The sequence below is a fragment of the Primulina huaijiensis genome, chromosome 11, assembly GCF_012295235.1.
Source record: "Primulina huaijiensis isolate GDHJ02 chromosome 11, ASM1229523v2, whole genome shotgun sequence".
NCBI lineage: Eukaryota > Viridiplantae > Streptophyta > Magnoliopsida > Lamiales > Gesneriaceae > Primulina > Primulina huaijiensis.
In genome coordinates, this window is record NC_133316.1 from 25,075,054 (window position 1) to 25,101,658 (window position 26,605).

General features: G+C 36.9%; 3 protein-coding genes and 2 pseudogenes across 3 annotated transcripts; 3 read left to right on the forward strand and 2 right to left on the reverse strand.

Annotated features, from left to right (window-relative positions):
- The first annotated feature begins 1,699 nt into the window (after positions 1 to 1,699).
- On the forward strand, positions 1,700 to 3,800 carry LOC140988538 (2-succinylbenzoate--CoA ligase, chloroplastic/peroxisomal-like; annotated as a pseudogene).
- A 1,745-nt stretch (positions 3,801 to 5,545) lies between these two features.
- Positions 5,546 to 7,111, forward strand: LOC140987087 (uncharacterized). The gene has a single exon (XM_073455475.1). It carries the CDS (start codon positions 5,673 to 5,675, stop codon positions 7,068 to 7,070), a length of 1,398 nt encoding a protein of 465 aa, XP_073311576.1. The 5' UTR covers positions 5,546 to 5,672; the 3' UTR covers positions 7,071 to 7,111.
- Positions 7,112 to 14,739: 7,628 nt separating this feature from the next.
- LOC140987245 (dihydroceramide fatty acyl 2-hydroxylase FAH1-like) lies at positions 14,740 to 17,005 on the forward strand. Its single transcript, XM_073455680.1, has 7 exons — positions 14,740 to 14,934; positions 15,223 to 15,281; positions 15,368 to 15,457; positions 15,547 to 15,743; positions 15,913 to 16,018; positions 16,276 to 16,422; positions 16,500 to 17,005. The coding sequence occupies exons 2-7, from the start codon at positions 15,231 to 15,233 to the stop codon at positions 16,617 to 16,619; spliced, it is 711 nt and encodes a 236-aa protein (XP_073311781.1). The 5' UTR covers positions 14,740 to 14,934; positions 15,223 to 15,230; the 3' UTR covers positions 16,620 to 17,005.
- A 496-nt stretch (positions 17,006 to 17,501) lies between these two features.
- Positions 17,502 to 18,892, reverse strand: LOC140987222 (O-acetylstemmadenine oxidase-like; annotated as a pseudogene).
- A 143-nt stretch (positions 18,893 to 19,035) lies between these two features.
- On the reverse strand, positions 19,036 to 20,791 carry LOC140988772 (berberine bridge enzyme-like 21). The gene has a single exon (XM_073457847.1). The coding sequence runs from the start codon at positions 20,765 to 20,767 to the stop codon at positions 19,097 to 19,099; it is 1,671 nt and encodes a 556-aa protein (XP_073313948.1). The 5' UTR covers positions 20,768 to 20,791; the 3' UTR covers positions 19,036 to 19,096.
- Positions 20,792 to 26,605: the final 5,814 nt, after the last annotated feature.

A 26,605-nucleotide genomic window follows, 5' to 3' on the forward strand; every position in this document is an offset into this window, starting at 1 on the left:
TTATGAAAAAATTTTGCATATAGAAAAATTTTGATTAGTTCTTTTCCCTTGAAAATAGCGCAACTCCCATTGGAGAAGGCCCTTGTACCAAAAATGGCGTGAAACGCCATTTTGGCGCAGGGGTTGAAGATGCTTTCATAATGCTATAATCACGTAGATTGAAAAATGTTATATGAATAAGTGAATATATATATGATTTATTGTCATGATGTATTTTTATATTTTATGTTTTGATATATTTAGATTGATAAATACTCATAAACGATATATATCATTACATTAATTTTTAGAGAACGTGAATAAAATAAACAGAAATTCCGCCGCCTGAGAAAACTTTAAATAGTATTTCTGTTCCAAATATCAAGAAAGTCGACTTTTGTTGAATAAAATGATGTGGCGCATGTTAAGACCAATGGAATCCGGAGATCTCCACACTGGTATGATATTGTCCACTTTGGGTTTTAACCCTCATGGTTTTGCATTTGGAACCACCCAAAAGACCTCATACCAATGGAGATATCATTCCATCTTTATTAACCCATGATCTTTCTCTAGATCTTCCGATGTGGGACTTTGGTTGCATCCCAACAATCCTCCCCTCAAACGAAGTTCCACTATTATTCTCATGGTACGAGCCTCCCCTCAAGCCTTATTCGTCCTCCAATCGAGGTTACTCCACTTCACTGGGTTGGAGCGCACGCTTACATGAATACTGGGAGCATAACCCACCTCGAGAGTTTAATCAAGAATTTTTACCGGGAGCCTTCACCTCCTTCGTTTAGGTATCGAGGATTCTACCCACACGGCTCGATCTAGACCATGGCTCTGATACCACTGGTTAAGACCAATGGAATCCGGAGATCTCCACACTGGTATGATATTGTCCACTTTGGGTTTTAACCCTCATGGTTTTGCATTTGGAACCACCCAAAAGGCCTCATACCAATGGAGATATCATTCCATCTTTATTAACCCATGATCTTTCTCTAGATCTTCCGATGTGGGACTTTGGTTGCATCCCAACAGCGCATAAACTAATTAAGTAAGTAAAATATAATTAAACACTTGTTAATAATTTTTTAGTCAATTATTTATATACATTGAATTGATTGAAATAGTGAAGCCTATATTTTAGTTTCTCTCACGTTAAAAGCAAAAACACCGGTCGTATTTTGTGAGACGGATCTTTATTTGGGTTATCAATGAAAAAGTATTACTTTTTACGCTAAGAGTATTACTTTTTATTGTGAATATTAATAGGATTGACTCGTCTCACATATTAAGATCAGTGAGACGGTCTCACATGAGACTCACTCCACGTTAAAATACCCAATATCACAAAACATATTAATAGAAGTGAATTATGTAATTTAATTGGTTTCAAAAAATAACATCTCTGACAACAAAATCTCAATTTTAAGAGGAGTGTCTCCGCCAACAGACAAGTAAATACGTACAAAAACATTAATTTTTAGAATAGATAATACTCTTAATTAAGCATTTGTCAAGAAATTGATGTACAAAGTTGGAAAGTTGTATAAGAAACTAAGACCAGGAGCAAGTTCACTTCGTCTTCCTAGCTATAAATAAATAAATAAATAAAGCGATCAATCCTCATCCCCCTCCCTATATATAGCTACCTAGCTCTCTATCCGTCATTCGATCATTTACCGTCCAGTAAACTACGTACGTACTTCTCGGGTTGGATGAAGCAAAATCAGCAATGGACGTGGCAAAACAGGTATTATTGGTGACAGATTCAAGCCGTGGTTTCTGGCATTCCAAGTTCAGCATCGATTCTGTGCCATCTTTGACATGGCATGTGTCGATGGACATGGATGTTATACCGGCCGACAACACTGAGACCAGTACTATCAATTTTTAGCATATATCAGGTGATCAGTACCGTACATGTGTTGATATGACTTTTGTCTTAAATTGCAGTTTTTGCTACTGAATTGCTCAAATATCATATTGGAAAATCTGTTAATCTAGACTATGTTTGGGTAATTTGCTTTCCCTCAGCTAGTACAAGTTATCTTCCTTTTTTGTTCTGTTATGATCTTCATCTGTCAGCGTGTTAATTTTAGGCCCTAAACTGAAATATCCCTACGATATAATTTTAAGCATTTGTCTTGGACAACTCTCTTAAATCAACTTCTTAACTTGGATCATCATTTTTGTTTTCTTGATTCCCGGCCGTAGGTACCACATGGACGTCCAAAAGGAGCTACCATAACTCATTCAGCTTTCGTTTTGCAATCCCTTGCGAAAATAGCATTAATAATTCGCCACGGCGACGATGATGTACGACTTTCCGATAGCAATTTTATGTCTGAAAATGGCATCTAATTTCAAAATGAACTCTTGCAGATTTATTTGCACACTGGTCCATTATACCACATAGGAGGACTATCATCGGCCATGGCAATGTTAATGGCTGGAGGTTGTCATGTTATGATGCCAAAGTTCGAGGCTCAGTTAGCATGCTAAGCACTTCTTTGATCACTGTACCTACAATGATGGCTGATTTGATCACCATTAATAGGTAAAACAAAGATATGTTTATTCTTATATTTGTTCTTTCTGCCCTCATGTTTTTGCATTAATCGGTTATCTCATTAAACTAGAACTCTTTTAGGACACAGCAAACATTTGGAGGTTTTGAGTCTGTAAAGAAGATTTTGAATGGCGGTGGTGGTTTGTCTCCTCAGCTTTTCGAAGATGTTACCAAAATTTTCCCAAGAGCTACGATTCTCTCAGCTTATGGTTTGTGTTCCACATCTTACGCTAAATCTCTCTAATCTTGTGGTTATAAGACGTAGCTTCTTCTCTGTGTTCTATACATTTTAAACATGTTCGTTCTCTGTTTCTTTGTTTTGCTTTCTTGAAGGAATGACAGAGGCATGTTCTTCACTAACCTTCATGAATCTTAAAGTTCCAACACGAGAGAGCCATCACCAGAAGCAAAACGACTTAAAAAAGCCAACTTAAGCGCTCAAGGAGGTGTCTGTGTGAGAAAGCCTGCCCCTCATATTGAACTGAAAGTATGCGCGGAGGAATCGTCAAGTTCAGGGAGAATATATATGAGGGATCCACATGAAATGCGCCGTTACTGGGGTCAATCCAAGAATTCAAATCCTGTGCAAGAAGGTTGGATTGATACAGGAGATATAGGGCAGATAGATGATCATGGTAATCTTTGGTTGTTCGGGCGCGAAAAAGATAAGATCAAAACTGGAGGGGAAAACATTTATCCTGAAGAGGTGAAAATTCATAATTCTGCTTTCCTTGTATTTTAATTCGAAGAAATCTGAATCCTGATTCAATTTGTTTAACAAAATAGTTAGAATCTCTTGTATCTCAACATCCCGAAGTTTCCAAGATTGTCGTTGTTGGTGTTCCGGATGCAAGGTTAACAGAGATGGTAGTAGGCTGTGTTCAATTGAAATAGGCTGGAGATGGTCTGGCCTAGGTTCCAGTAACTCAGCGGAAGTCAGAGTCCATGCTTTATCCAGCGAGAGCCTCGGACAATATTGTAAAGACAAGAATTTGACTGGGTATTTCTTCTCTTCATGTACCTTTGATTAATATATCTGTCGTATGCTGTTACATTAGTCATTATACATGTAAAGACACAGATATATGTTAAAAGTCTCGTGCCTTGCAGATTTAAAATCCAAAAAAGATTCGTTTTATGGAGGAATGACTTCCCATTAACAACAACTGGGAAATTGAGGAGAGACCAAGTCAGAGCATAACTTATATCACAAACACAGTTTTTGTCCAGTAAACTGTAATTAAAGAACATTTCTAGATCATGGTAACGGAGGAGAAATAGCCAATCTTTCATCAACTTTAAATTGGAAAATTCACGATGTGTATTTGTATTCTTGATGTTCTTTGGATTCCTTGCTGATGCATAACATGTGCATGAAATAAAAGTAATTACTGACATACCGAGATGAAGCATTATAAAGAAGTAAGAAGTAACAGATGAATGTTATTTTCCTTTTGTCTAAAATTCATCAAACATATATTGTATTATCTCTTGTTACCTTCGAGAATCCTTCTGTGGAGTGGAAAGTTGTTTGTATCGAAGTTTCAATTGCTGGGTGCCAAACAAACCTGTTGATCACTCGATGAGTAAATTATATAGCACCTTTAAAACTTCTTTGTTATCTTGACGTACAAAGTCTCCTTTATAACCCCACCCCAAAGAAATTTTATGATTCGGCCCTTGTCATTTGCTATAACACCAAATCAGAGAACCTTTGAAACTATCGTTCCACCACTGTTATTACCCAAATAAACCAAGACCAAGAATGAAAATGGATATGGTTTTATTTCTATATATAGTAGCACCCAGGATCGATAACCATATTAAATCAAAAACAAAAAAGATTTCACAAAGAAGTTCTAGTATTATCCCACATTAGTGATTGGAACATGAAGATTATAGAAAACAAACAGAGCATATTGAGGCATTATGTTGGTGCACCCAAGAGATTTTTGGTCAAAGCCCGAGATTTGTACATAGACACCATGGTTAACTTTGAAGGAAAAGTTGGTGGTGCTGCAACTCATATACCCCACCTCCCCAAAAACTTCGGCAGATCGAATTCGACCAAACAAGACGTAGGCAAGGAGAAAGATGTGGATGAGTTCTATAGGTCAATATCCAAGAAATGCAAGTGGCGTGACACGGACAGGACGAAAGGATATCTTACGATGGAAAGGAGTTATAGTATCGCGATAGGGAAAATGAGAACGATAGATGAAGAAGAGCCTTGTGATTTTTACGAAAATGTATATGTGAAGAGTGAATTCTTGTTCCCAAGAAGCAGAAGTCTCGCTATTACGAGGAGCAACGTGTAGTTCTAACTAATAGTGGAAATTGATAATATCTCCATTTGTTTCTTTTGTACCATTGGTTTGGATGTTCTGCACCGTCTCCTGCACGTTTTCCCTATAATTAATGTTACATAACTTTGCAGCAAAAATTATTCACCTATGCAGATTTTCCTATATTTGTCCTCTGATAATATTGGAGCGATGAACTTAAAAATGGTTTGAAATGTCGACTTTTCTTTATTGCATTTCTGGTTTCACATGGAATACAATAAACTTAATCCATGCAATAATAAGGGGAATATGCAAATACATCATTATTAATTAAATATGTACGAGGTCTTTGTTGATATCTAATGATTTGGACATTCCAGGAAACGTCGTTAACAATATATGACAAATTAAATTTTGGTCTCGTTTTTCTTAAATAGCACACCAAACAAAAAATAAAAAATAAAAAAAATCATTAATAGGAAGGCCACGCCTTTGTTCTTTTTGGTTGTTGCTTATTGTCATAAATATATTATTATATCTCGAAAGAGCAAAAATGGAGTGATATTTATTATTATTATAAATAAAACGTGAAAATGTTGATATATATTTTTGTCCAAAAAATTTATTTATTTTACTAACAAGAATTGGTAATGGCTTTTGTTTTGATTTCTTCGATCTGTTTTGCATTTTTAGTATCTGCTATATTTTTCTTCAAATTATGTTCCAAACCCTTCCACATGGGGTTTTGCTCAGAAATTTCCCTTGTTGTTCATATCGAATCATCTCAGTGCTGATGTGAGTTTTATCTTGGATCTCCTACTCTCACCATGCCATTCCCATGGAAGAAGGTGAAGAGCATCAGAATTTCTCGATTGCTGAACGATCATCTGCACAACTCTCAGAAGCGGCGCGATGGCTCTTCGCTTGTGGTAGAAACGGGCTTTCCAACTTCCCTTATCGATCTATTCATCAAGAATCGAGAAAAGTTGAAAAATTCTTCCAAGAAAAAGCGTGAAACTTCCTTATCTGTACCGTCCCAGAATGATCCGGTGATCGCGCCAGGATCGCCTACTCTTTTCCCATCTCCTCCGCAGTCGCCCTCTCGTAGTAATTCACAGGTAATCGCGGGACTGCCTTTAAATTTTTCTTCTCCCTTGCGAAGAAGCGCCTCGCTTTTGCACTTACCTTTGGGTGTGAATGAAATTGACGTTGGAGATCGTGATGGTGGTGGAGCTGAGAGCAAGTGTGGTGTTGAAAGGGTTGTGGATGCAAATGGAGTTATCTTGGTGGCAGTAAAGATATTTTTGGTGGCTGTTTTGGCGTTATGGGCAAAGAGACTGACAGTAGGAATTACCATGTCTGCCTTATTCTTGTGTTTCCTGGAGTGTGCTGGGAAACATCTGCGTGAATTGTTCAAGCCATGTTCAAAGGCTAGAGGGTGGTTAATATCGGTGGTGCAAAAGGTTCCGAAATTAAGATATAAGGATTTGTGGAAGGTGCGGCAAGAGGAATTTGATCCTTCTCTGAATGGTTGTGACTCTATGCATCTGACTCAAATGATCGAAATTGAGAAACCAAATCATTATCCGATTATTCTTATTGATGAAATACAATCAGAGAAGGAAATAGTGGAGGATTCCTTTTCTATAGGGAGATCTAGGAATCAGAAAACCGAGTCAAATGAGGTGGTGATTGGGAAAGAAAAGCGTCTCTTTGGAGTGGCAAAACTGAGGAGAAAATTACGGAAAGATAAAATAAAATCAAAGATGAAGTTAATTGTACCAAAGAAATTTTGGAGTTTAAGAAAAGATCACAACTTTAGAAAGCTAAAAATCGTTCAAGAGGATAAAGTTACCGTCTCTGGAGAACAAGGAATGGATGAATGCGAGGATGAATCGGAATCAGAGACTACTACCAGATTATCATCTACTTCAAACGGAAGATTCAAAGAAGATGTCATGAATTCAGTATGTGCAGTTGGTGGTTTGCCTGAGATTGATGAGGAAGTAGCCAAAAACAATGAAGTGGGGAGCAAGGAAACAAAATCTGGAATGACTTGGAGTAACTTCGTGCCCTGTTTAACTGTTCTTATTGGACTCATTGGAGGTCGGCCAGTTGCTCTCTTGCTTACCTTATCATGGTTTCTTGTGTTGAAATTTGGCAAAACACTTCCTGGGTACAGAGAGGTGGCCATGATCAAGTCTTTTGACGATAGGTCTGGTTAGAATTTTTGGATCCCTTTTCTCACAGAAGCTTCTGGTTTCAACTTATTGTTCTCTGTTCTTTGTATGTTTGTGTTTTTTTTCTTTGGACGTTCTCTTTAGGCTTAAGAGGGTTATTCAACCTTTTGGTGGCCACTGAATTGGGGTGTTGTGGCTGTCAGCCTGTCACCTGTAAATTTATAGATAAAAAATCATAATGTAAGTCATTCGAAAAGTTGCAATAGTTTTCTTTTCTGAAAAAAAAATTTTAATGGACAATTCCTTACATCCATAACAAGTACAATCTCCGCTATTACGTGTTGGTTCTATCTATTTGTTATGCTTTTCCGAAGTTTGATTGGGAATATAGACTTGTGAAAGTAAATGAACTCGTATTTATGGTGAGGTTGGAAACTCGTGTGATACGATGAATGTAAAGTTGCGCTTTTTTGCCTTCCAAACAGAGGGGTGACGTAGGAGTTTGAGTATTTGAACATCCAGAAACATTAATGTATATTTTTCATTTTTAGTTAACTAAACAACTCTGTTTGTGATTTGTTCAAAACTATCAATTTGGCCAATTGACATGGACACTCGAGAAAATATTACATTTAGTTGCTAACCCATTTAAATCAACAAGAAGCGAAAAGACTGTATTAAGTGTTTATTTAACCTCTTTTCTAAACACTTCACCCGATCTTACGGAGACATACCATGCAAATTCAGTCCATGTGAGGGAATTTGGGATAACCTCAACTTTAAGTTGTTGAAATGCTCCAAGTTGGCCAACTCTCCATATTGGATAATGAATCTAGCAATGTGCTCTATGCTAGATTGACTATCTTCCCCATAGAACAAGTTGAAGTCATGCAATCTATAAACTATGGGATATGGATTGTTTACATCCACGTAATCTAGATAAGAGTTTGTGAAATTTTGGGCAACCTATCTGTCTCAAGGCCGGCTCATAAAGCTCTTGAAAAGTTCTCTTACACCATTTCTGGATCTTTCATTGGGAAATTTCATGCTGGGAGTGGATGATGGAAATAGTGTGCCACCGAGTTTGGAAACATGCATTGAAACCGACATTACCTGCTAGAAAACTCACATCCACTCCTTGATAATCCATATGTGTCATGTCATCATAAGCCTCTGGTTTGTACAATTGGTTACTGTACACTTGATTGACAAATTGTATTGAATTCCCCACTCCATTAGCACGTGGATATGGTTGGACTCTCCCCCTAAGGTCTCATCCTTCATGTGTGGTGGTGTACCTCATTTTCTGCCGATCTTTTAAGGATCAAATTTAGCATCCACAATCGTTGTATTTTTAGATGTTAGCTTTTTATCATGTGTTGTTGTATGTACCTAGCAATGCACCAATTTATATCTTCTCTTCCCGGTTCGAAGAGAGAAGCTTAATAAAGGGGCGTGGAAAGAACGTCACTTAGAGAGAGATGCTCTCCCTTCTCACTACAATGACAAGGAGTGGCATACTGTTCCTACGGTTCTTGCGTTCCTGATTTTTGTACTTGTTACTATTTTAGCTCCTTGCTCGTAAGTTTGAGGGTGCTATTCCTTTGCATTTCATGTACTAGCGCTCTTTTGTTCGCGATTTCGGGACTGTGATAGGGTTCTTTTGCGATTTCGTTTTTCTGTTTACCTTTATCTTAGACTTGATTTTCCTTCCTTTTTGAGAGGGTTGCCAATCTTCTCCTGTAAGATTTGACTGGTTTACTGGCTGTTGTGGTTTCACCATTTATTACTCTTGATAGTGTTCTGCAACTTCACTGCCGACCAAGTGTTTGTTATATTGTTTCAATGACTACTATAGACACCAAATCAACTGATAGAGCTGCGACTCAGAACCATGATGCAAATGCTACTAGTTTGACTAAGAAACGTATGAGGGAAGAACCGCAGAATTTTGGGCAGAATGTTCTTATTGAGGGGATGAGCACTGATATGATTGAGAATACTACTGTCAAGCACATTACCAATTCATCCATTCCATTGGATGAAAGGCCTACTACTGATAATACTGGAGTTAAGAATTCTGGAATACAAAATAAGGGCAACCGTGTGTCATATGCGAGCTTGTTCAAGAAAAATCGTATGGCAAATGCTAACTTTAAACTTGAGTTTATGGAAACTGGCAATGGGAAACTCAATTTTGGTATTGATGAGATTGACTCCATAGAGCAGACATATGGTATCTGTCTATTGGGTTATATCATCAGTGGAAAACCGCCTACAGCAGCTTTGTTTGATCTGGTTCGTAGATGGGGCTCGGATATTCGCTTCCAAACACACGAAAGTGGATGGATTGTTTTCATTTTTCCTTCTGCTGAGATAAGAGACCGCATTTTAAATGGTGGTCCTTATTTGGTTTTTGGATTCCATTTGTTTCTTAAGGAAATGCCTAGATGTTTTAGATTCAGGGAGGAAGATATGAACTATATTCCATCTTGGGTTCAAATCCATGGCCTACCACCGGATTGTTGGAACTTTAATATTCTTAGCAAGATCACATCTCGAGTGGGAAATCCAATCCACATGGATATGCTTACTCATGATCGTAAAAGAGTCAAATAAGTTGAAGCTTCTAAACCAAAAATCACGGATTTACTTGTGGGGCTGCCGATTGGCGATGTAGAAGTAAAGTTCCTTTATAAACAGGAAGTTAAATTCTGTGTTAGATGCAAGAAGACTGGACATGCGATGATTGACTGTGATAATGCAAATAATATTGAAGATGTTGCTGGGCAGCATAATCCCAATAGTACCACTGCTCGCTATAGATCTCGAAGTGTCATTTGGAACAAGAGAAATTCTAGAGGGAGATCCAGATTCGGAAAGCGTCACGCACATGCTCCATTGCACAACAAATCTGCTACCACTGCTATTGTTATTCAACAGACTGAAGTACCCTTGATGGAGGGACAAGATAATTACTGATGTTATTGTCCCCAATGATGTTCATATTGAAGATAGTAGTGAACAGGATAAAGGAAAGCGTATCATGAACAATGTTGATACAAATGCAGAAGGTACGAGTGATGCAACAGAAGAAGATGTGGAAGGATTTCAGACAGTTGCAAATAAGAAGAAGAATAAGAATAAGAAGAAAGGGAAAAATGTAGTAGAAAAGCAACAAGGTAAGAATAAAGATATGGCCGTGTTCTTCGAAGACATGGAAGAGGAAAACTCATGCGATACTGAACTCGTGAATGTGCTTAATACGAATACTAACACGAGATATTTTGGGAACTTGAAAGAGAGGCGGCAACCCGAAACTGCCTCCACTTCTCAATGATAGTGGCAAGTTGGAACATTAGAGGCTTTCATAAGCCTCTAAAGCAGAAGGGTGTACAAAACTTGGTACACGCTCGTAAGATTGATGTTGTGGGTATTCTTGAATCAAAATTCAATGAGAAGACGTTACATAATATGATGCGAATCCGGTTTCCAGATATGAAAGTTGTTCATAATTTCAACTATAATAATAAGGGCAGGATTTTTGTGATGTGGAATCCAATTACAGTTGACTTGATTGTTGATAGCATGTGTGAGCAATCAATTAATGCAACAGTTAATTGTGTCAAGACAAATATTGAATTTCGTGTGTCTTTCGTTTATGGTTTGAACACAATTGTGCAAAGGCGATCATTGTGGAATAATTTGAAAAGTTTCGGCGCTGCATGTTCTTTGCCGTGGATATCTCTAGGAGATTTTAATACTGTTTTGTCTCCGGATGAGAAAAAGGGCGGGCTCAGGGTTAGGGATTAGGACACTAGAGATTTTGTTGATTGTGTTAGTTCTCTGGACTTGTTGGATCTCAAATTCATCGGGTGTCTGTTTACTTGGAGTAGTCCGAAAGTGTGTAGTAAACTTGATCGAGTCCTTGTCAATCAGAAATGGATCTCATCAGATTTAAATGGTTTAGCTGAATTTGTTGAGCCGGGTTGTATCTCGGACCATGCTATAAGTATCGTGTCGTTTCTTCATCCTAACGTCCATTCACAGAAACCATTCAAGTTCTTCAATATGTAGGCTCTTAGTGATCGGTTCTTGGACACTGTCAGAGAAAATTGGAGGTTCTCGGGGTTTTGTACAACTCAATTTATACTCAAAGAGAAGCTCAAAAGACTGAAGAAGCCTCTCACTCTACTGAACAGGAAAGATTTTGGGCATATATCATCTCGTGCTAGTGCAGCAAAATCAAGACTTCAATCTATGCAACAAGTTATGTTTCGCACAGGTAATGTTCCTCATGATTATAAAGATTGCAAGAGGCAAGCCGATTTATTGCTAGAGGCGGAGCGATCATTCATTGCTCAAAAAGCTAAGCTCACGTAGTTGCAACAAGGTGACATGTGCACAAAATTCTTCCATGATTTAATTAAAAGAAATAACAAGAGAAATGCAATTCTTGCCTTAAAGAACAGTGCATGTGCTATTATTACTGAACCAACCCAAATTGCGGATCTATTTGTTGAGTTTTACACTGGATTACTTGGGAGTAAGATGGACAGAGTGCATGTTGATAGGGAGGTCATTCTTGAGGGACCGTGTGTGTCTACGGATTATTGGGAATCATTAACAGCGAATGTGACATGTGAAAAAATAACAAAGGCCTTATTTGATGTTGACAATGATAAAGCTCCGGGAACGGATGGTTTTGGCTCATTGTTCTTAAAAGAATCGTGGGATATCATTAATGAAGATGTCGTATCAGCTGTGAATGAATTCTTCTCGTCTGGGAGGTTGCTAAAACAGTGGAACCACGCGGTTATTGCTTTAATACCGAAATCAGCGGATGCTTCACTGGTCACAGATTACAGACCGATTTCTTGCTGCACTGTGTTCTACAAGATTATATCGAAGATACTCTCGAACAGATTGGCAAATGTTGTGGGAAAACTGATTGATGGTGCTCAAGCCGCTTTTATTAGAGGTCGCTCAATCGTTGACAACATTCACCTTGCCCAAGAATTACTGAGGAAATACGCCCGTAAACGAGTCTCTCCTCGTTGCATCTTGAAAGTTGACATCCAAAAAGCGTATGACACCGTGGATTGGTCGTTTTTGGAAGAGATTTTGATTTACTATAATTTTCCGCATAAATTCGTTGGATGGATAATGGAGTGCGTATCAACCACTTCATATTCTATTGCACTCAATGGGCATTTTCATGGACATTTCAAGGGACAACGAGGGCTTAGACAAGGTGACCCTCTATCTCCTTTCTTATTTACATTGTGCGTTGAAGTACTCTCTCGTTCTCTTAAGCGAATGTCTAGATCCACACGGTACGGTTACCATCCGAAGTGCCTTAACCTTCACATTACTCATTTGGCTTATGCGGATGATTTGTTGCTGCTTTCACGAGGTGATATTGACAGTATGAGGATGGTTATGAATTGCTTGAATGATTTCGGAGACATGGCGGGTTTGAAGGTTAACTTACTGAAATCTAATATCTATATGGCGGGGGTTGACGATAGAACAAAACATGATATTCTTCACATCACCGGATTTACTCCTGGTGTGCTACCTTTTAGATACCTCGGCATCCCACTTGCTGCTAGTCAATTGAGATCCTCAGATTACTGTAAACTTGTTGATGCTGCAGCTGTCAAAATCAATTCATGGCCTAGACATTCACTCTCCTATGCGGGGAAGATTGAGCTTATCAGATGTGTGATTCAAGGTATTGAATGTTTTTGGTTAGCCATATTGCCCATCCTTAATTGTGTTATTGGTTCCATTTACTCTATGTGTATTAAGTTTGTTTGGCCAACTAAGCACCCTCCAATTGCTTGGGAAACTCTGTGTAAGCCGATAGCCGACGGTGGAATGGGTTTGAAAAATCTAAAGGCTTGGAAGGCGCTCATTGCTAAAACTCTTTGGAAGATACAATTAAAGAAAGAGAGCCTATGGATCAAATGAGTTAATCACTATTATAGCCACTTTGGAGATGTATGGAATTGGGGATGGCGTAAAGATGAATCTCCTTTGATTAAACAAATTGTTTTGATTCGTGACGAGCTACGTTCAAGAATGGGATCAACAAAAGCAACTATTCGAACCTTGAATTCCTGGTTTGGTAATAATGCTGGCCTCTCCAAGGCATATGAGTGCTTCGCTGATTCACATGGAAGATGGCCATGGAAACCACTGATAAGTCGATCAGTCATTCTTCCGAAACACAGATTTACTTTGTGGTTGATGGCTCATGCTAAACTCCTGACTAGAGATCGCTTATCATTTGTTGAAGATAAATCTTGTGTTCTTTGCAATGAGGAACTTGAATCTATAAACCATCTTTTCTTTCAATGCAAATTCTTGGCTGCACTATGGAAGGAGATCCGCAATTGGCTAGGAATGTCGAAGAACATGGCTTCACCCACGGCTGTTTTGAGGGCGTTTAGAAGTTGTTATCGTGGTAATTCGGTGTTATCTAGGATGCGTATAACGGCACTTGCAGCTACTGTTTACAGCATTTGGAACGCACGCAACATGTGCATTTTCGAAAATGAAAAGTCGAAGATTGAGGACTTGGTGCATAGAATTAAGATTTTTGTTCTTCGTTGTATTCATACCGTTGTTGATGTATTTAATGTTGTAGTGTAGTTACGTTTATTTGGTACTTGTGTGTGTCATCTTGAGGATGACCGTCTGTTCTGTACTCAAACTTTTTACCTTATTTTTTTAATGAATTTATTTCGTTAAAAAAAAAGATAAAAATCTAATTTATCAAAACACAACGATTGTGGATACTAAATTTGATCGTCCGTTATAATTTTCTAAACAACTACAACACCATAAACGAAAAAAATAAAGAAAAAATTGAAAATTGAGAGATAAACTCCTAATATGACTTATCTTTAAAATAAACTGTAAGAATTTACAAAATATTAACATATAACAAAAAGAACGTTGCTGAAATATGAACAAAAATTATTTGAACTACTGAAATCTGGAAGAGAAAATGACTTTTATAGAAGTTTTGCGACGGTTTTTGACTAAAACCGTCACCATCTGTGATGAATTTTGAAAAACGTTCGCTAAATAGCGACAATTTTATTAAATACGTCACAAAATTTTGTCTGAAATTCAAATTTGAATTTGCGATGAAAACAAACAATTAAATTCCGTCGCTGATTAACGACGAAAATAATACATGAACCGTCACTATGTCTATAATTCTCTCAATATTTTGTACGTGTGACATTTATCAAGAACCTTGGTAATTGCCCAAAATTTTAATAAAACCGTGAGAAAATTCAAATTTGCGATTGATTTATGCAAAACTGTTGTTAAATATAGCGATTGTTTCTCCATGTTTGTCGCAAAGTGCTCCGTTTTTTTGTAGTGTGTGTTTTTGTGTTTTGTCTTTTCGTGTGGATCCTGATCTTCTTCACGCTTCACTCCGTCAAATTAATTTTTATAATGAAATTGTTACATAAGGGATTGAAATTTCTTAGCGAATTCAACTCGTACGTACAATTCCAAACATAAAATCCAGCAAACATTTATTTATGATGTTAAAAAAAGAGAGAGGAAGTTTTGGCCCGGAGCAGCCCATAGGTAGAGGGGCCAAGCTAGCCCATTTAGGTTCGGCCCAATGTGGGGAATATCGAGCTGTACACCAGCCTGGCTGTGGCAAACATATCTGTTTGGCCGATTCCCCCAAATCAGCGGTCAAGATCTTTTCAAAGAAAATCTAATGCTTCCTCTCTCTAACGATCTTCTTTTATTTTGAAAAGAAAATAGGAATTTTCAGTCCTCAGAGATTCATTTTCAAAGAAGTGCACTCTGTGGTTCAACTTCCTCGCCGTCATTTCGGCTAAACTTCAAGATTTGATCGCCATTGTGCTTGGTTAGTTTGTATCGGATCTGTGGTTTCTTTCTTTCAGAATTCTGCCTTATCGCTTTGTTGATTTTATGGCGCGTGATGTTTTTTGTTTTCAATTATAATGGCAATGGGGCGGAATAGATTAGGGGAATGGATAATGTTAATGTGGATGGGTGTGACTGCGAAATGCTGTCAAGATGGAAAGAAAAAAGACTTGTCACACCATCTATAATAGTCTATTGCTAAGCCATTGCCCTTTTTATTTGCTGGATTGCTGTTTGGAACTTATGTTTTAACTTACTTTGTTAATAGAAACCAAGATGGTTGCACAGGGATTTACCGTGGACTTAGATAAGCCCCTTGTCTTCCAGGTAACTGATGTATTATCTTACACACTATTAAATTTGTGTAAACTCGCTGTCCCAAAAAGACCACCACTTGTGCCGACATTCCACAGGTTGGGCATCTTGGAGAGGCTTATCAGGACTGGGTTCATCAGCCAATTGTGGGCAAGGAACCCCGATTTTTTGAAAATGATGTTTTGGAGGTGTCATTCTTTATCTTTTTTTGCGCCAAGGACACTCGTTCTTTGTTATTGTTCTCGAGTTAATAAGATGTTTATTCTTCTTCCAACAGTTTCTGACAAAGAATGATTGGTGGGTAATTCCCCTTATTTGGCTCCCAGTGGTCGGATGGTCCCTCTCGATCGCTGTTAGTAATGGAAATTCAATCCCTCAGTTGTTACTGATGGTAGCATTTGGCATTTTCGCCTGGACGTTGCTAGAATATACTCTGCATCGCTTCCTTTTCCACATTAAGACAAAGAGTTATTGGTTAGTTTGCTCTTGTGCGGTCTCTTGATCCAATTAGGTTCTCCTGTTGTGCGTGCTGTATCAGGAGCATGTTTTTTAACCCCTACTGCTGCTCGAGACTCAAATTTTGATACAGTTTTCACTTTCTTGTGGTCGTCTCTTGAGTCTTGATTAAATGCTCTCCTTGCAGGGGCAACACGCTTCATTATCTACTTCATGGTTGTCATCATAAGCACCCAATGGACGGTTTACGACTTGTTTTCCCTCCCGCTGCAACTGCTATTCTCTTGGTACCGGTATATATTTCATCCTAACTTTCTTCTCAACATTCATTTTACAGTTCAACCAAATTTACCAACTAGTGCTAGTCTTATTCATCTGCATGTGCGTAAAAAAATGTACTTCTTAAATGATTCAGAAATAAAACAAGCTGTAATGAACACAACTCAACGTACAATGAAGTATGAATCCAATAAAAATTATGGAATTCGTGGTGTCGTTTTATTTCTGTTTTTACTTGTTGATTGTCCATGTTTACCTATGTGAATTGCAGTTTTGGAACTTGATAAAACTCTTGTCTACTCCTTCCACTGCTCCTGCGTTTTTTAGTGGTGGTCTTCTTGGCTATGTGATGTATGATGTAACTCATTACTACTTGCACCATGGCCAGCCAACCAGTAAAGTATCAAAGGCTCTCAAGGTGAAGGCTCATATGATTAAACCATCTTATTAGTGGTGATGGGATTTTCAAATGACTTTTCTTTTTCTGCAACACAGAAATATCATCTAAATCATCATTTCCGCATCCAGAATAAAGGTTTTGGCATAACTTCCTCGCTCTGGGACAAGATCTTCGGAACCCTACCTCCATCAAAAAAAGCTCAAAAGAGTAGTTAATTTATTTTTTAGATTCATCATTCATGTCATGAATAGTCATGCAAATTCCTGTCAAGCTTTTCATATTGCGAATTTTTACTCCATCTTTCGTGTGTATGTGTTGTTTCTGAGCAAGTTTGGAATGTTGATCATGTGCACACTTCTGTGGGAATTGTGATAGTTATTTTATTGTTTCGGTTGAAATATCAAATCTTAGCATGTACCCAAAAATATGTGCAAAGTGTTATGTTGGGGTTTATGCCAAAAATATGTTGCACACATTCTACGGAAGCGGAATTTATGAAACTGTAATGTATGTGTTATTAATGGGTTCAGTCATGAGTCCTTGTATTGCCAGATTATTGCCGTTTATATGTTTAGAACAGATCTTCTGTTTGCCAATGCCATTGTCGTCTCCTACATTATAAGCCTGTTGACAAGTTTTGTGCATTTCTTGATCTATGGCCACGATATAATTTTTTGCTAGATTCTTGTGATTGTCCCTAAAATAAATAGTGACGTTTTCATTCGCTTCCTTGGTCAAAACAATTTAGTAACTAGATCGCATTTTATTTGGTCTTGAATAATTTGGTGCTGAACCTATTAAAATTTAGATTCATAATCATATTTGTAAATTAAATTTCATGTTGTCCTACCAAAAGTGAAAACACGAGAAGCAAAGATTGACTAATTATTTTATTTCACAGTAATAAATCATGACACTTTTATTAATATTTAATTAATATATAACTTCATCAGCAATAACAATGGCAAAAATGGTTTGGTGGTGCATGTTTATAGACCTGCTACCAAAACCTCTTTTGGCAGATCGTGTTGCAGCTAGGCGTAAAGAAAATTTTAAGACTTGCATTTGATTCGAATTAAATATATTCGAGTTCGAACTTGATTTTCAAATGTCAGGAAATTTAAAATTTTTGACTACATCGGTTCAGAGCTCGAGTTTCAATATTTGAGAAGATTTTAAGCCCGACTGTTGCACGGGACTAAACCCATTCCGCTACAATTTATTTCTCTTAAGCCTAATTCTGTAAAGAATTTACTCATCAATGGAATTAATTCAATCACAGGTCCGAAAAATAAGGAGTTTAACAAGACCTCTACCATTTTCTGCTTCGCTTTGCCATTTTTATCTGAACCTTGATTCACAACTCTGATGAATAAATCTTCCGGCAGCTTAGTTGCCACGTGTTTCCATTTATGGACAAGGCCTGTATCTTCTTGATTTGGAGTCTTGTGTGCTGTAAAAACAGTCACAACTGGTGGATCTCGAACCAGCTTGATTTTCCAACCAATTATTACCCCAAAGCTACCACCTCCACCTCCTCGAATGGCCCAAAACAGATCTTCCCCCATTGATTTTCGATCAGGAATCTTTCCCTCGGCATCCGTGAAATAAGCATCAATGATGTCATCTGCAGCTAGGCCATATTTTCTGATCATGGTTCCAAGCCCTCTTCCACTAAAATGGTCTCCAACACCCATACTCGAGCATACTCCTGCAGGAAATCCAAGAACTCCGCTCTTCTTAGCGATGCTGTAATGTAACTCACCAAGCGTTGCCCTTGACTGAATCCATGCTGTTTCCTTCTCCAAATCAATGCTAATGGAATGGAGATTGATAATATCGATTATTATATATGGTGTTTTGCAAAGGAACGATAGGTCCTCGTAGTCATATAGACTTAACTCTTGACTCTGATTTGCAAATCATGCTTCTTGCTACAAAGGATGGCTGCTCGGATTTCATCAGCATCGTATGGTGTGATTATGAATCTAGGTTTAGAGGACGTTGAGTTTGACCATCTGATATTTTGTTCTGCGGATTGTAATAGATTGAAATATGATTTAGAGCTTGGAGTGTGTATGTGTTAAAGAATTTATTGTATGTTTTAGCAGAATAAATTGACATGCACTCCTACAAATTCTTCATGTTCCGCATCACAAAATGTAAGAAAAATGAAAGCAAACGCGAATAAATTGACATGCACTCCGACAAATTCTTCATGTTTCGGTGGCAGACTCGGACTGAATGAGAGATCATTATCCATTATCTCTTAGATAAGTACTGATGATGCAGTTTAGTTAATGGTAAATTTTTCAGGCTATATTTTTATTTGGAGAAGTAAAAAGCACGGATTTATAGCAAGTCGGAAAGTTTGTACTTTATGACAATGACATGTATTTTACCTCTAAAAAACGATGATTCCTAAGAACATTATAAATTAGTTAAATTTCATGGAATTTTTTTATCTGTCATTTTGCATTTTAGTCGGAAGTTTGGAGAAGTAAAGCATGAAAATCCTTAATTATACTTTCGGACGATAATTTGAATCTTTTTTGTGGTCGTCGTTTACACAGTTGATGGATAATTAAAGAAAGTAGCTAGAGTTTTCTTGTAGAGAAGGGGGTGCATGAACATAAAATCTCATTAATTCTACATTCGGTGGCAGAATGCATAAATTACAAAGAAGTTATTTTCAATGCATATGATCTTGTAATGTTAAACGTTTTTTTGTCTTGCATTGATGAAAAGAAGGAAGAGGGGGAATGCTCTGCTCGCTCCTGAAGAAATTTTCTGGATCAACTGCCGTCTTTACCTTAACCAGTCTATCAAAATTCCCTTTGAAATACTTCAACCCGTATACCTTTGCTTGGTGGTAAGTATTGTTACCATTATCGGTGATGCCAATATCAAAATCCCTATAATTGAGATATGCTTCTCTTGGATTCTTTGACACGAAAGGAGTCATGTAACTATAGAGACGTCTTGTCTGCGCAAGGTACTTGTTTTCGGCTTCAAAACCTGCTTCCTTCCAGTTGGCAAAATACTGAATCTTGAGTATGTTCCCTTTTCTATGTGGAAATGGTGTTTTTGACTCGGCAATTGCGTTCATTTTCCCACCATAAGGATTGAAAACCATCCCGGCTTTTCCTAACTTCATAATCTGCTTCCACAGCCCTTCCAACCCATCTTTTGGCATCGGAGTTTTCAGGTAATCTGATTTCCTCTTGTTGAAGCTGATGGAATCGAGTTTCCTTTCAAGTAAAACCTTTTCTGATGTTCCGTTATCGAAATTTGCCCAGAATAGAACTGATTGAATCCAGCTCATTTCTGTGCAATCTTGTTTTGTCAATCCCAGTTCTGGGAATTGGGATTTCATTACAGATACTAATCTATCAGAATCGCCAAGAAATAGTGCAATAAAAGTCACTTTGACAGTCTTCCCCTCGTGGCCATCTACTGATTCTTTTTCTGAATTCTTATCTTTCTTAGTACCCGGTTGTACAAGAAGTCTTATGAAGAGATCATCAGCTATCTTGTTTGCTACGAATTGCCAACGGTAAACAATGTCTGTAACATTTTCTTCCAACGTTTTCTTGACCCTAAAAACTGTCACAACGGGTGGCACACGCACTAGTTTAATCTTGTATGCTGTTACAACTCCAAAACTAGCACCCCCACCACCTTTGATTGCCCAGAAAAGGTCTTTCCCCATCCCTTTTCGATCCAACATTTGACCTTTTGCATCAACAATCCGTGCATCCAACAAATTATCAACCGTAAGGCCAAATTTACGTAACATGTTACCATAACCAGCCCCGCTTATGTGCCCGCCGACACCAACAGTGGGGCACACGCCTGCAGGATATCCATGTACTTTGCTTTTTTCCCAGATTGCATAGTAGAGTTCACCAAGTATTGCCCCAGATTGTACCCAAGCAGTTTCATCATTCATGTTGATATCGATTGATCTAAGATTGAACATGTCAAGAATGATAAACGGGACGTTAGAAACATAGGAGATACCTTCATAATCATGGCCACCACTGCGGATTCTGAGCTGCACGCCTATCTTTTTTGTACAGATTATTGTTGCTGGCACTTGCGATTCTTGAGAAGGGGTCACCAAAAGCAGGGGTTTTCTTGTCGTCAAAGTGCTGAAACGAGGATTTCTGATGTAATCTTGTAGAAGTTTGGCGAAGGAAGAATTCTGAGGACCGTAGACTATCTTAGAGATTTGATCCTTGGGTTTTATGTTGTCTGATAAGCACCGGACGAAGGTATCGTAAACCGAATTATCCGAGGTTGCCGCAGAGGAAAAGCTGAGGCTGCTCGAAAAGAAAAGCAGCAGCAGCAGCAGCAGCATTGAGAGATGGATGAAAAGATCAGAAGACATTTCTGGGTGTTTTCCCAAAGTCCTTGCGTTGCGTGTATATATAATCACTACCAAAACCTACGAGGGTATGCGTTTAATGCCATATTAATGGAAGATTTTTTGAGAAATATGGAAATCGGATTATTATATGATTCCGTGATTTCTTATTAATTCCCAAGTCAAAATTCCGCTGATTACGAAATGAACATTTTATGATTTACTTTATGTTTCGACTTAATAAAAAAAGGATTATATTGAAATTGGATTTTAGAATTTCATTTTGGATTGGACAATAAAAATATTATTGTTTGATATTAAAAAATCATATTACTTTTATTTTTTAAATACTTTATTTCTAAATAATATTTATGTAAATACTCATATTATTTATAAAGACAAATCATATTTGCATTAAATAGTTTTTCTAGGAAATGAGGAAAAAAAATTAAATCAAGAGGACACTGATAAAGAGGTTACAATTTTTTTGAAGATTTGATTAGCCATTGATTTACACTATGATTTAACTTTTGACTGAATAAAATATAGATTTTTGAATTTGGAATTGGATTTCAAAATGTATGAATTTAAAATTTCATTTTGATATCGGATAAAATCTAAAATCCTATCTAGAAATTTTATTGGACAATTAAATATAATATTACTTATTTTTAAATACATGGTTCATAAATAATATTTATTTAAATACTCATATTTTGTTTAAATAGTTTTTAGGAAATTTAAAAAGTTAATCAAGAGAAGATTGAGAAAAAGTTGCCAATTTTTTTGATACATTAGGATTTAGTATTAAAAACAATGGATATTTTTAAGAGGAATAAACAATATATAGAAGTTTTTAAATATAAAAATATATTTAATTTGTTTTAAATGACTTGTTCAAAATATATAATAAATTGTGCATACATTGGCTAGCACAGATTTTGGGAAATGTATATTAAATGTAATTTTATTATGAAATTTGAAAAACAGAAAACAAATTATGAGAAAGTTAAATAAATTTAATATTATTTTATCCACAACTCAAATCCTTACCTAGGGATTTCATTTTGGAAAATTGCATTTTAGGCATTGTATGTTTAGTTTTTTGGGATTTTGATATTTAGTCCACTATATTTATTTGTTTCTGTCACAATTTTAATTTGTTTTTTCTATGATGTGTGAGTTTGACACAGTGCCACATTAATAGTAAATTGCCAAAAATATTGAATATCAAAATCAGGAATTTCATTTTTACATGGATCAGTCGTGAAATGATGGTCTAAAACATAACTCGACAACTTAGTAGAGCTTGGCCGAAGGAGATCTATGTAGCTAACCTATTTAATTCCACTTAAATTTGATATGCTCGCTTTAATTAGATCAGTTTAATAAGGTAGCTTGAACTTTAAGGTGTTAAGAAACCTATGAGGGTTTTCGCGAATGTTGAACATGATGGTTTTAGATGGATCGAAAATGACAATGATTTGGTTAAAACTTGTGAGGCCGGAGAAGATAAAATTAATTTACTAGAGAAATTCACATATCAATTGAGGAGGTGCACAAATTTTGTCCATATGTACCTTTTGATTATTTAGGAGAGAAAGACAAGGATGAAGCTCGGCTTAGTAGATGGCGATAATGATTGAGATAATTAATGAGGGTGTGTCAGAGGGGGCAGAAGATGGCAGTGATGACATATTGAATGATAAATGCATTGATAAAGACAGTGATCGTAGTGAGAGTTCTCATGGCGATGATAAACTTTTCGAACAAAATGTGGATAATGAAACTGAGTGGCTTAGAAAGGAGTTTGAGTCAGAAGAAATATGGCAAGTAAAGTCTGTTGAGAAGGCCAAAGGTCCTTTGAATGAAACTCGCATGACGAGGCAACAAAAAAACGACAATAAAATGCAGTAGATGTGGAGTTGCAGACCACAATAGAAAAACTTGCAAGACAGATATTGAATCACCAGCTCCAGTTATAACTGAAGAAGTAGTTGCAACACAAGAACCAATGAGCCAGCTCACACAAGAACAACCAATTATGAGCCAGCTACAATGTCAAATGCCCCAAAAATTACTGGTTTCCTAATTTGTATATCATGGTTTACGTATGAAATTTCTATATATTTTATATGTTTGTATTGGTCAATATGTTATTTGTAATAGGCGAGGAGAAAAATTGTGGGAGAGAGTTCAGCAATGCTGAAAAATGCATGCAACACGACTATTGGTGTAAGTTCAGTTTCGAATTTTCATTGTTTCTTTATGCACATTTATAAATTATATATTCTTAATTCTAATTTGTATTTTCAAATAGGTTACAAGTGAATGTGTTGGACCAATGCCCCGACGAGTGGAATTAACAATTCCATCAACGCTTGAGCAGTTCCAGTGTGGGGGCCCGTGCTCCTGATTAACGTTTACTAACAAAACAACCAGGATTCGTTAATGTAAACAACAAAAGCGATTAAAATTTTTTCTTTTGGGCCAATAGAAATTTCGACATAACCTCTCCTTAAGTAAGACCTCCCAAAAATTTTCAAACAACACAAACAACATTTATATACTCGAAATAAAGTCATAACATCAATTCATAAATCTACAGCTGTACTGGCCATGACTAACACATGCAGAGCTGACAAGGCTCGATCACACAACCATCAATCCAAACCAACGTAAAAATAACAGTACAGCTATATAGGGCATTCCTTGGCAAAAGTATGACTCGATGATATAATACACATATATGTAATATATGTGTGTGTGTGTGTGTGTGTGTGTGTGTGTGGGAACTCTCAATCGACAACCCAACTATTGGGCACCGCTACCTGACGCTTCAACAGACGCGTCAAAGCCTCCTGGATAACCTGCTATGGCATCAAAAACAACCACAACATAAAAAAAAAAGATGGGTCAAGCCAAATTATGACAAATATAACTGACATGAAATAAAATCAAGTAAAATACAATGAAATGCAATGTAATGCGTGTCAGTAACAACGAAATAACGGATACCAAAACGGAGTTCAAATGAAATGCATCAGCAACAATAAAAGTGGCCACCCATGCCAGGAATGCAGCAACGAAACATCAAGCCGCCGTTCATCCATGCACGTAGCATCGAGGGTCCGGTAGCGACCTGCTCAGTCATCATGCAGTCATCAAGAGTGTGCTAATCCTATCACTAGCTCCATCAATGAGATGTCAAGAGTGATATAATTCTATCACTCGCTCCATCAATGACTCATTATTTCAACAGATCAATAATGATAGCAATCAATGGAGTCAAGGCTCGAAATGCTATGCATGAATAGTTAATATGACTAGTCGACAAATATTCCCTTCAAAATAAACTTACTTTTATTTTATTATTTTAAAAGGATAAAAATAGGGATTATTTATTAAACTAAGCATATCAACTCAAAAAAAATCGTGAAAGCAATCACATTATTCACATAAGCATATAAGGCACGTCACAACTCATTAAAAAGTACTTAACATCATTCCACGTCATTATAGACGTCATACTAAAATAGTTCATGCGTACCTCAACTGATACTTAATTTACCACTGAAATATCCTAAAGGTTTTCTCGAAGAATCCAATCATGTGACAAATAATTTATTTCATATCAATTTCCATTTATTTTTCCAATATTCACCAATTTAGCATAAAATTCCAAAATCCATAATTTAGGTTTTAATATTTCTAAAATTAATATACGACAATTTTATAGCATCTAAACATATAATTATTGAACAATAAAATTTGAAAACCCAATTACATAAATCTGAATTTTCGAATTTAATCCAAATAAATTCTGAAAATCTGATAGATACCTTTAATCGACTCAATTCTCGTACCTACAATCAACTATACAATATATATTAATTTTTGGAATTCATACGATTCAAAATACCCAAAATTCGAAACCCTAAATTCTAAAATATACATATGAAAGTCTCGAATCTTGTTCTAAACTTCGGAATCAAGCTTCAAACTACCCAAACCAAGATTTTTTTCGGTTTTTCTAGCGAAAATAGGCGGCGGTCTTAGATGAGTTCTCCGAGAGTCGCGACTTTTCCTAGCAAAAATGTGAGAGCCCAAACAAAAAGCCCAAACAAAAACCCCAAAGCCCAGCCCATTGAGTAATAAGTTAAATAAAAAAATAATAATAATCATAAACATAGAGAAACGTGAATCTTCCTCAGCCGTAAGTCTGTAATTCTCATTCTTTTTCTTCAACAATTTTTGTCCGCCTTTAACCGGTAGTAGCTCCGCCACCGGTTGTCGAAAAATTAAAGTAAACACATATTCGGAAACCTCTCGACAAGAGCTATCCAGTGATATCCTTTTGGCTAAGAAACCATAAATCCATCGGAGACCGCCGTCTGTTTTCGCTGGAAAATCAGGAGGAAACTTTGAATTAGGTTGTTTGAAGCTTGAATTCGAAGCTTAGAACAAGATTCGGAACTTTCAGAGGTATAATTCAGATTTTAGGATTTCGAATTTTGGGTATTTTAATTCAATTGAGTTCCAACACTTAATATATGTTGTATTATTGATTGTAGGTGCTATATCGGAGCTCATTGGAGGTATTGACAAAATTTCAGAATTTATCTGAGAATAATTTCGAAAATTCAGAATTTTAACCTTGTGTTTTCGACTTTTAGTGTTCAATAATTAGATGTTTAAATGCTATAGAAATGTCGTATAGTAATTTAGAAATATTAAAGCCTAAATTAAAGATTTTTGGAATTTTAGGCTAAATTGTCGAATATTGGAAAAATAAATGAAAATTGATATGAAATGTATTATTTGCCGCGGGATTGGATTCTTCAAGAAATCCTTAGGATATTTCAGTGGTAAATTAGGTGTTCAGTTGAGGTACGCATGAACTGTTTTATTATGACGTCTATAATGATGTGAAATGATGTTAAGTATTTTGTAATGAGTTGTGGCGTATTTTATGTGCTTATATGAATAACATGATTGCATTCATGCATTTATTTGAGTTGATACTATTCATGCATAACATTTCGAGCCTTGACTCCGTTGGTTGCTATAATTATTGATCTGTTATGATGTTGAGTTATCGATGGAGCGAGTGATAGGATTATATCACTCTTGACATCTCATCGATGGAGCGAGTGATAGGATTAGCACACTCCTTATGACTGCACGAGGACTGACCGGGTCGCTACCAGACCCTCGATGCTACGTACATGGATGAGCGGCGGCATGATATTACATTGCTGCATTCCTGGCACGGGTGACCACTGTTCCTATTGCTGATGCGTTTCATTTGAACTCCGTTTTGGTATCCGTTATTTCGTTGTTACCGACATGCATTGCATTGCATTTCATTTCATTGCATTTTACTTGATTTTATTTCACGTCAGTTATAATTATTATAATTTTACTAGTTCGTCGTACTGGGGCCTGACCCTCTTTTCTGTTTATGCTGTGGTTGTTTTTGATACCATAGCAGATTATCCAGGAAGATTTGATGCGTATGGTGGAGCGTCAGGTAGCGGTGCCCAGTAGTTGGATTATTGTTGAGAGTTCCCAGCTATATAAGTAAATATATGTATGTATTAGCTTATCGAGTTATATATTTGCCAGGGATGTCCTGCGTAGTTGTACTGTACTTTTATGATGTTTTGGACTGTTGCTGTGTGATCAAGCCTTGTCGGCTCTGTATATGTTAGTCCTGGTCAGTGCGGCTATAGGTTTGTGAATTGATGTTATGACTTTATTTCGAGTATATACATGTTGCTTGTATTGTTTGGAAATTTTTGGGATGTCCTACTTACGGGAAGGTCATGC

What these genes read in the sequence shown, in the direction of transcription:
- LOC140987087 (XM_073455475.1), top strand. Translation starts at nt 5,673, where the DNA reads ATGCCATTCCCATGGAAGAAGGTGAAGAGCATCAGAATTTCTCGATTG.
- LOC140987245 (XM_073455680.1), top strand. Translation starts at nt 15,231, where the DNA reads ATGGTTGCACAGGGATTTACCGTGGACTTAGATAAGCCCCTTGTCTTC. An exon ending in ATAAGCCCCTTGTCTTCCAG is followed by an intron (nt 15,282 to 15,367) that starts GTAACTGATGTA and finishes GACATTCCACAG; the next exon opens with GTTGGGCATCTTGGAGAGGC. An exon ending in TTGAAAATGATGTTTTGGAG is followed by an intron (nt 15,458 to 15,546) that starts GTGTCATTCTTT and finishes TTCTTCCAACAG; the next exon opens with TTTCTGACAAAGAATGATTG.
- LOC140988772 (XM_073457847.1), bottom strand. Translation starts at nt 20,767, where the DNA reads ATGCTGCTGCTGCTGCTGCTGCTTTTCTTTTCGAGCAGCCTCAGCTTT.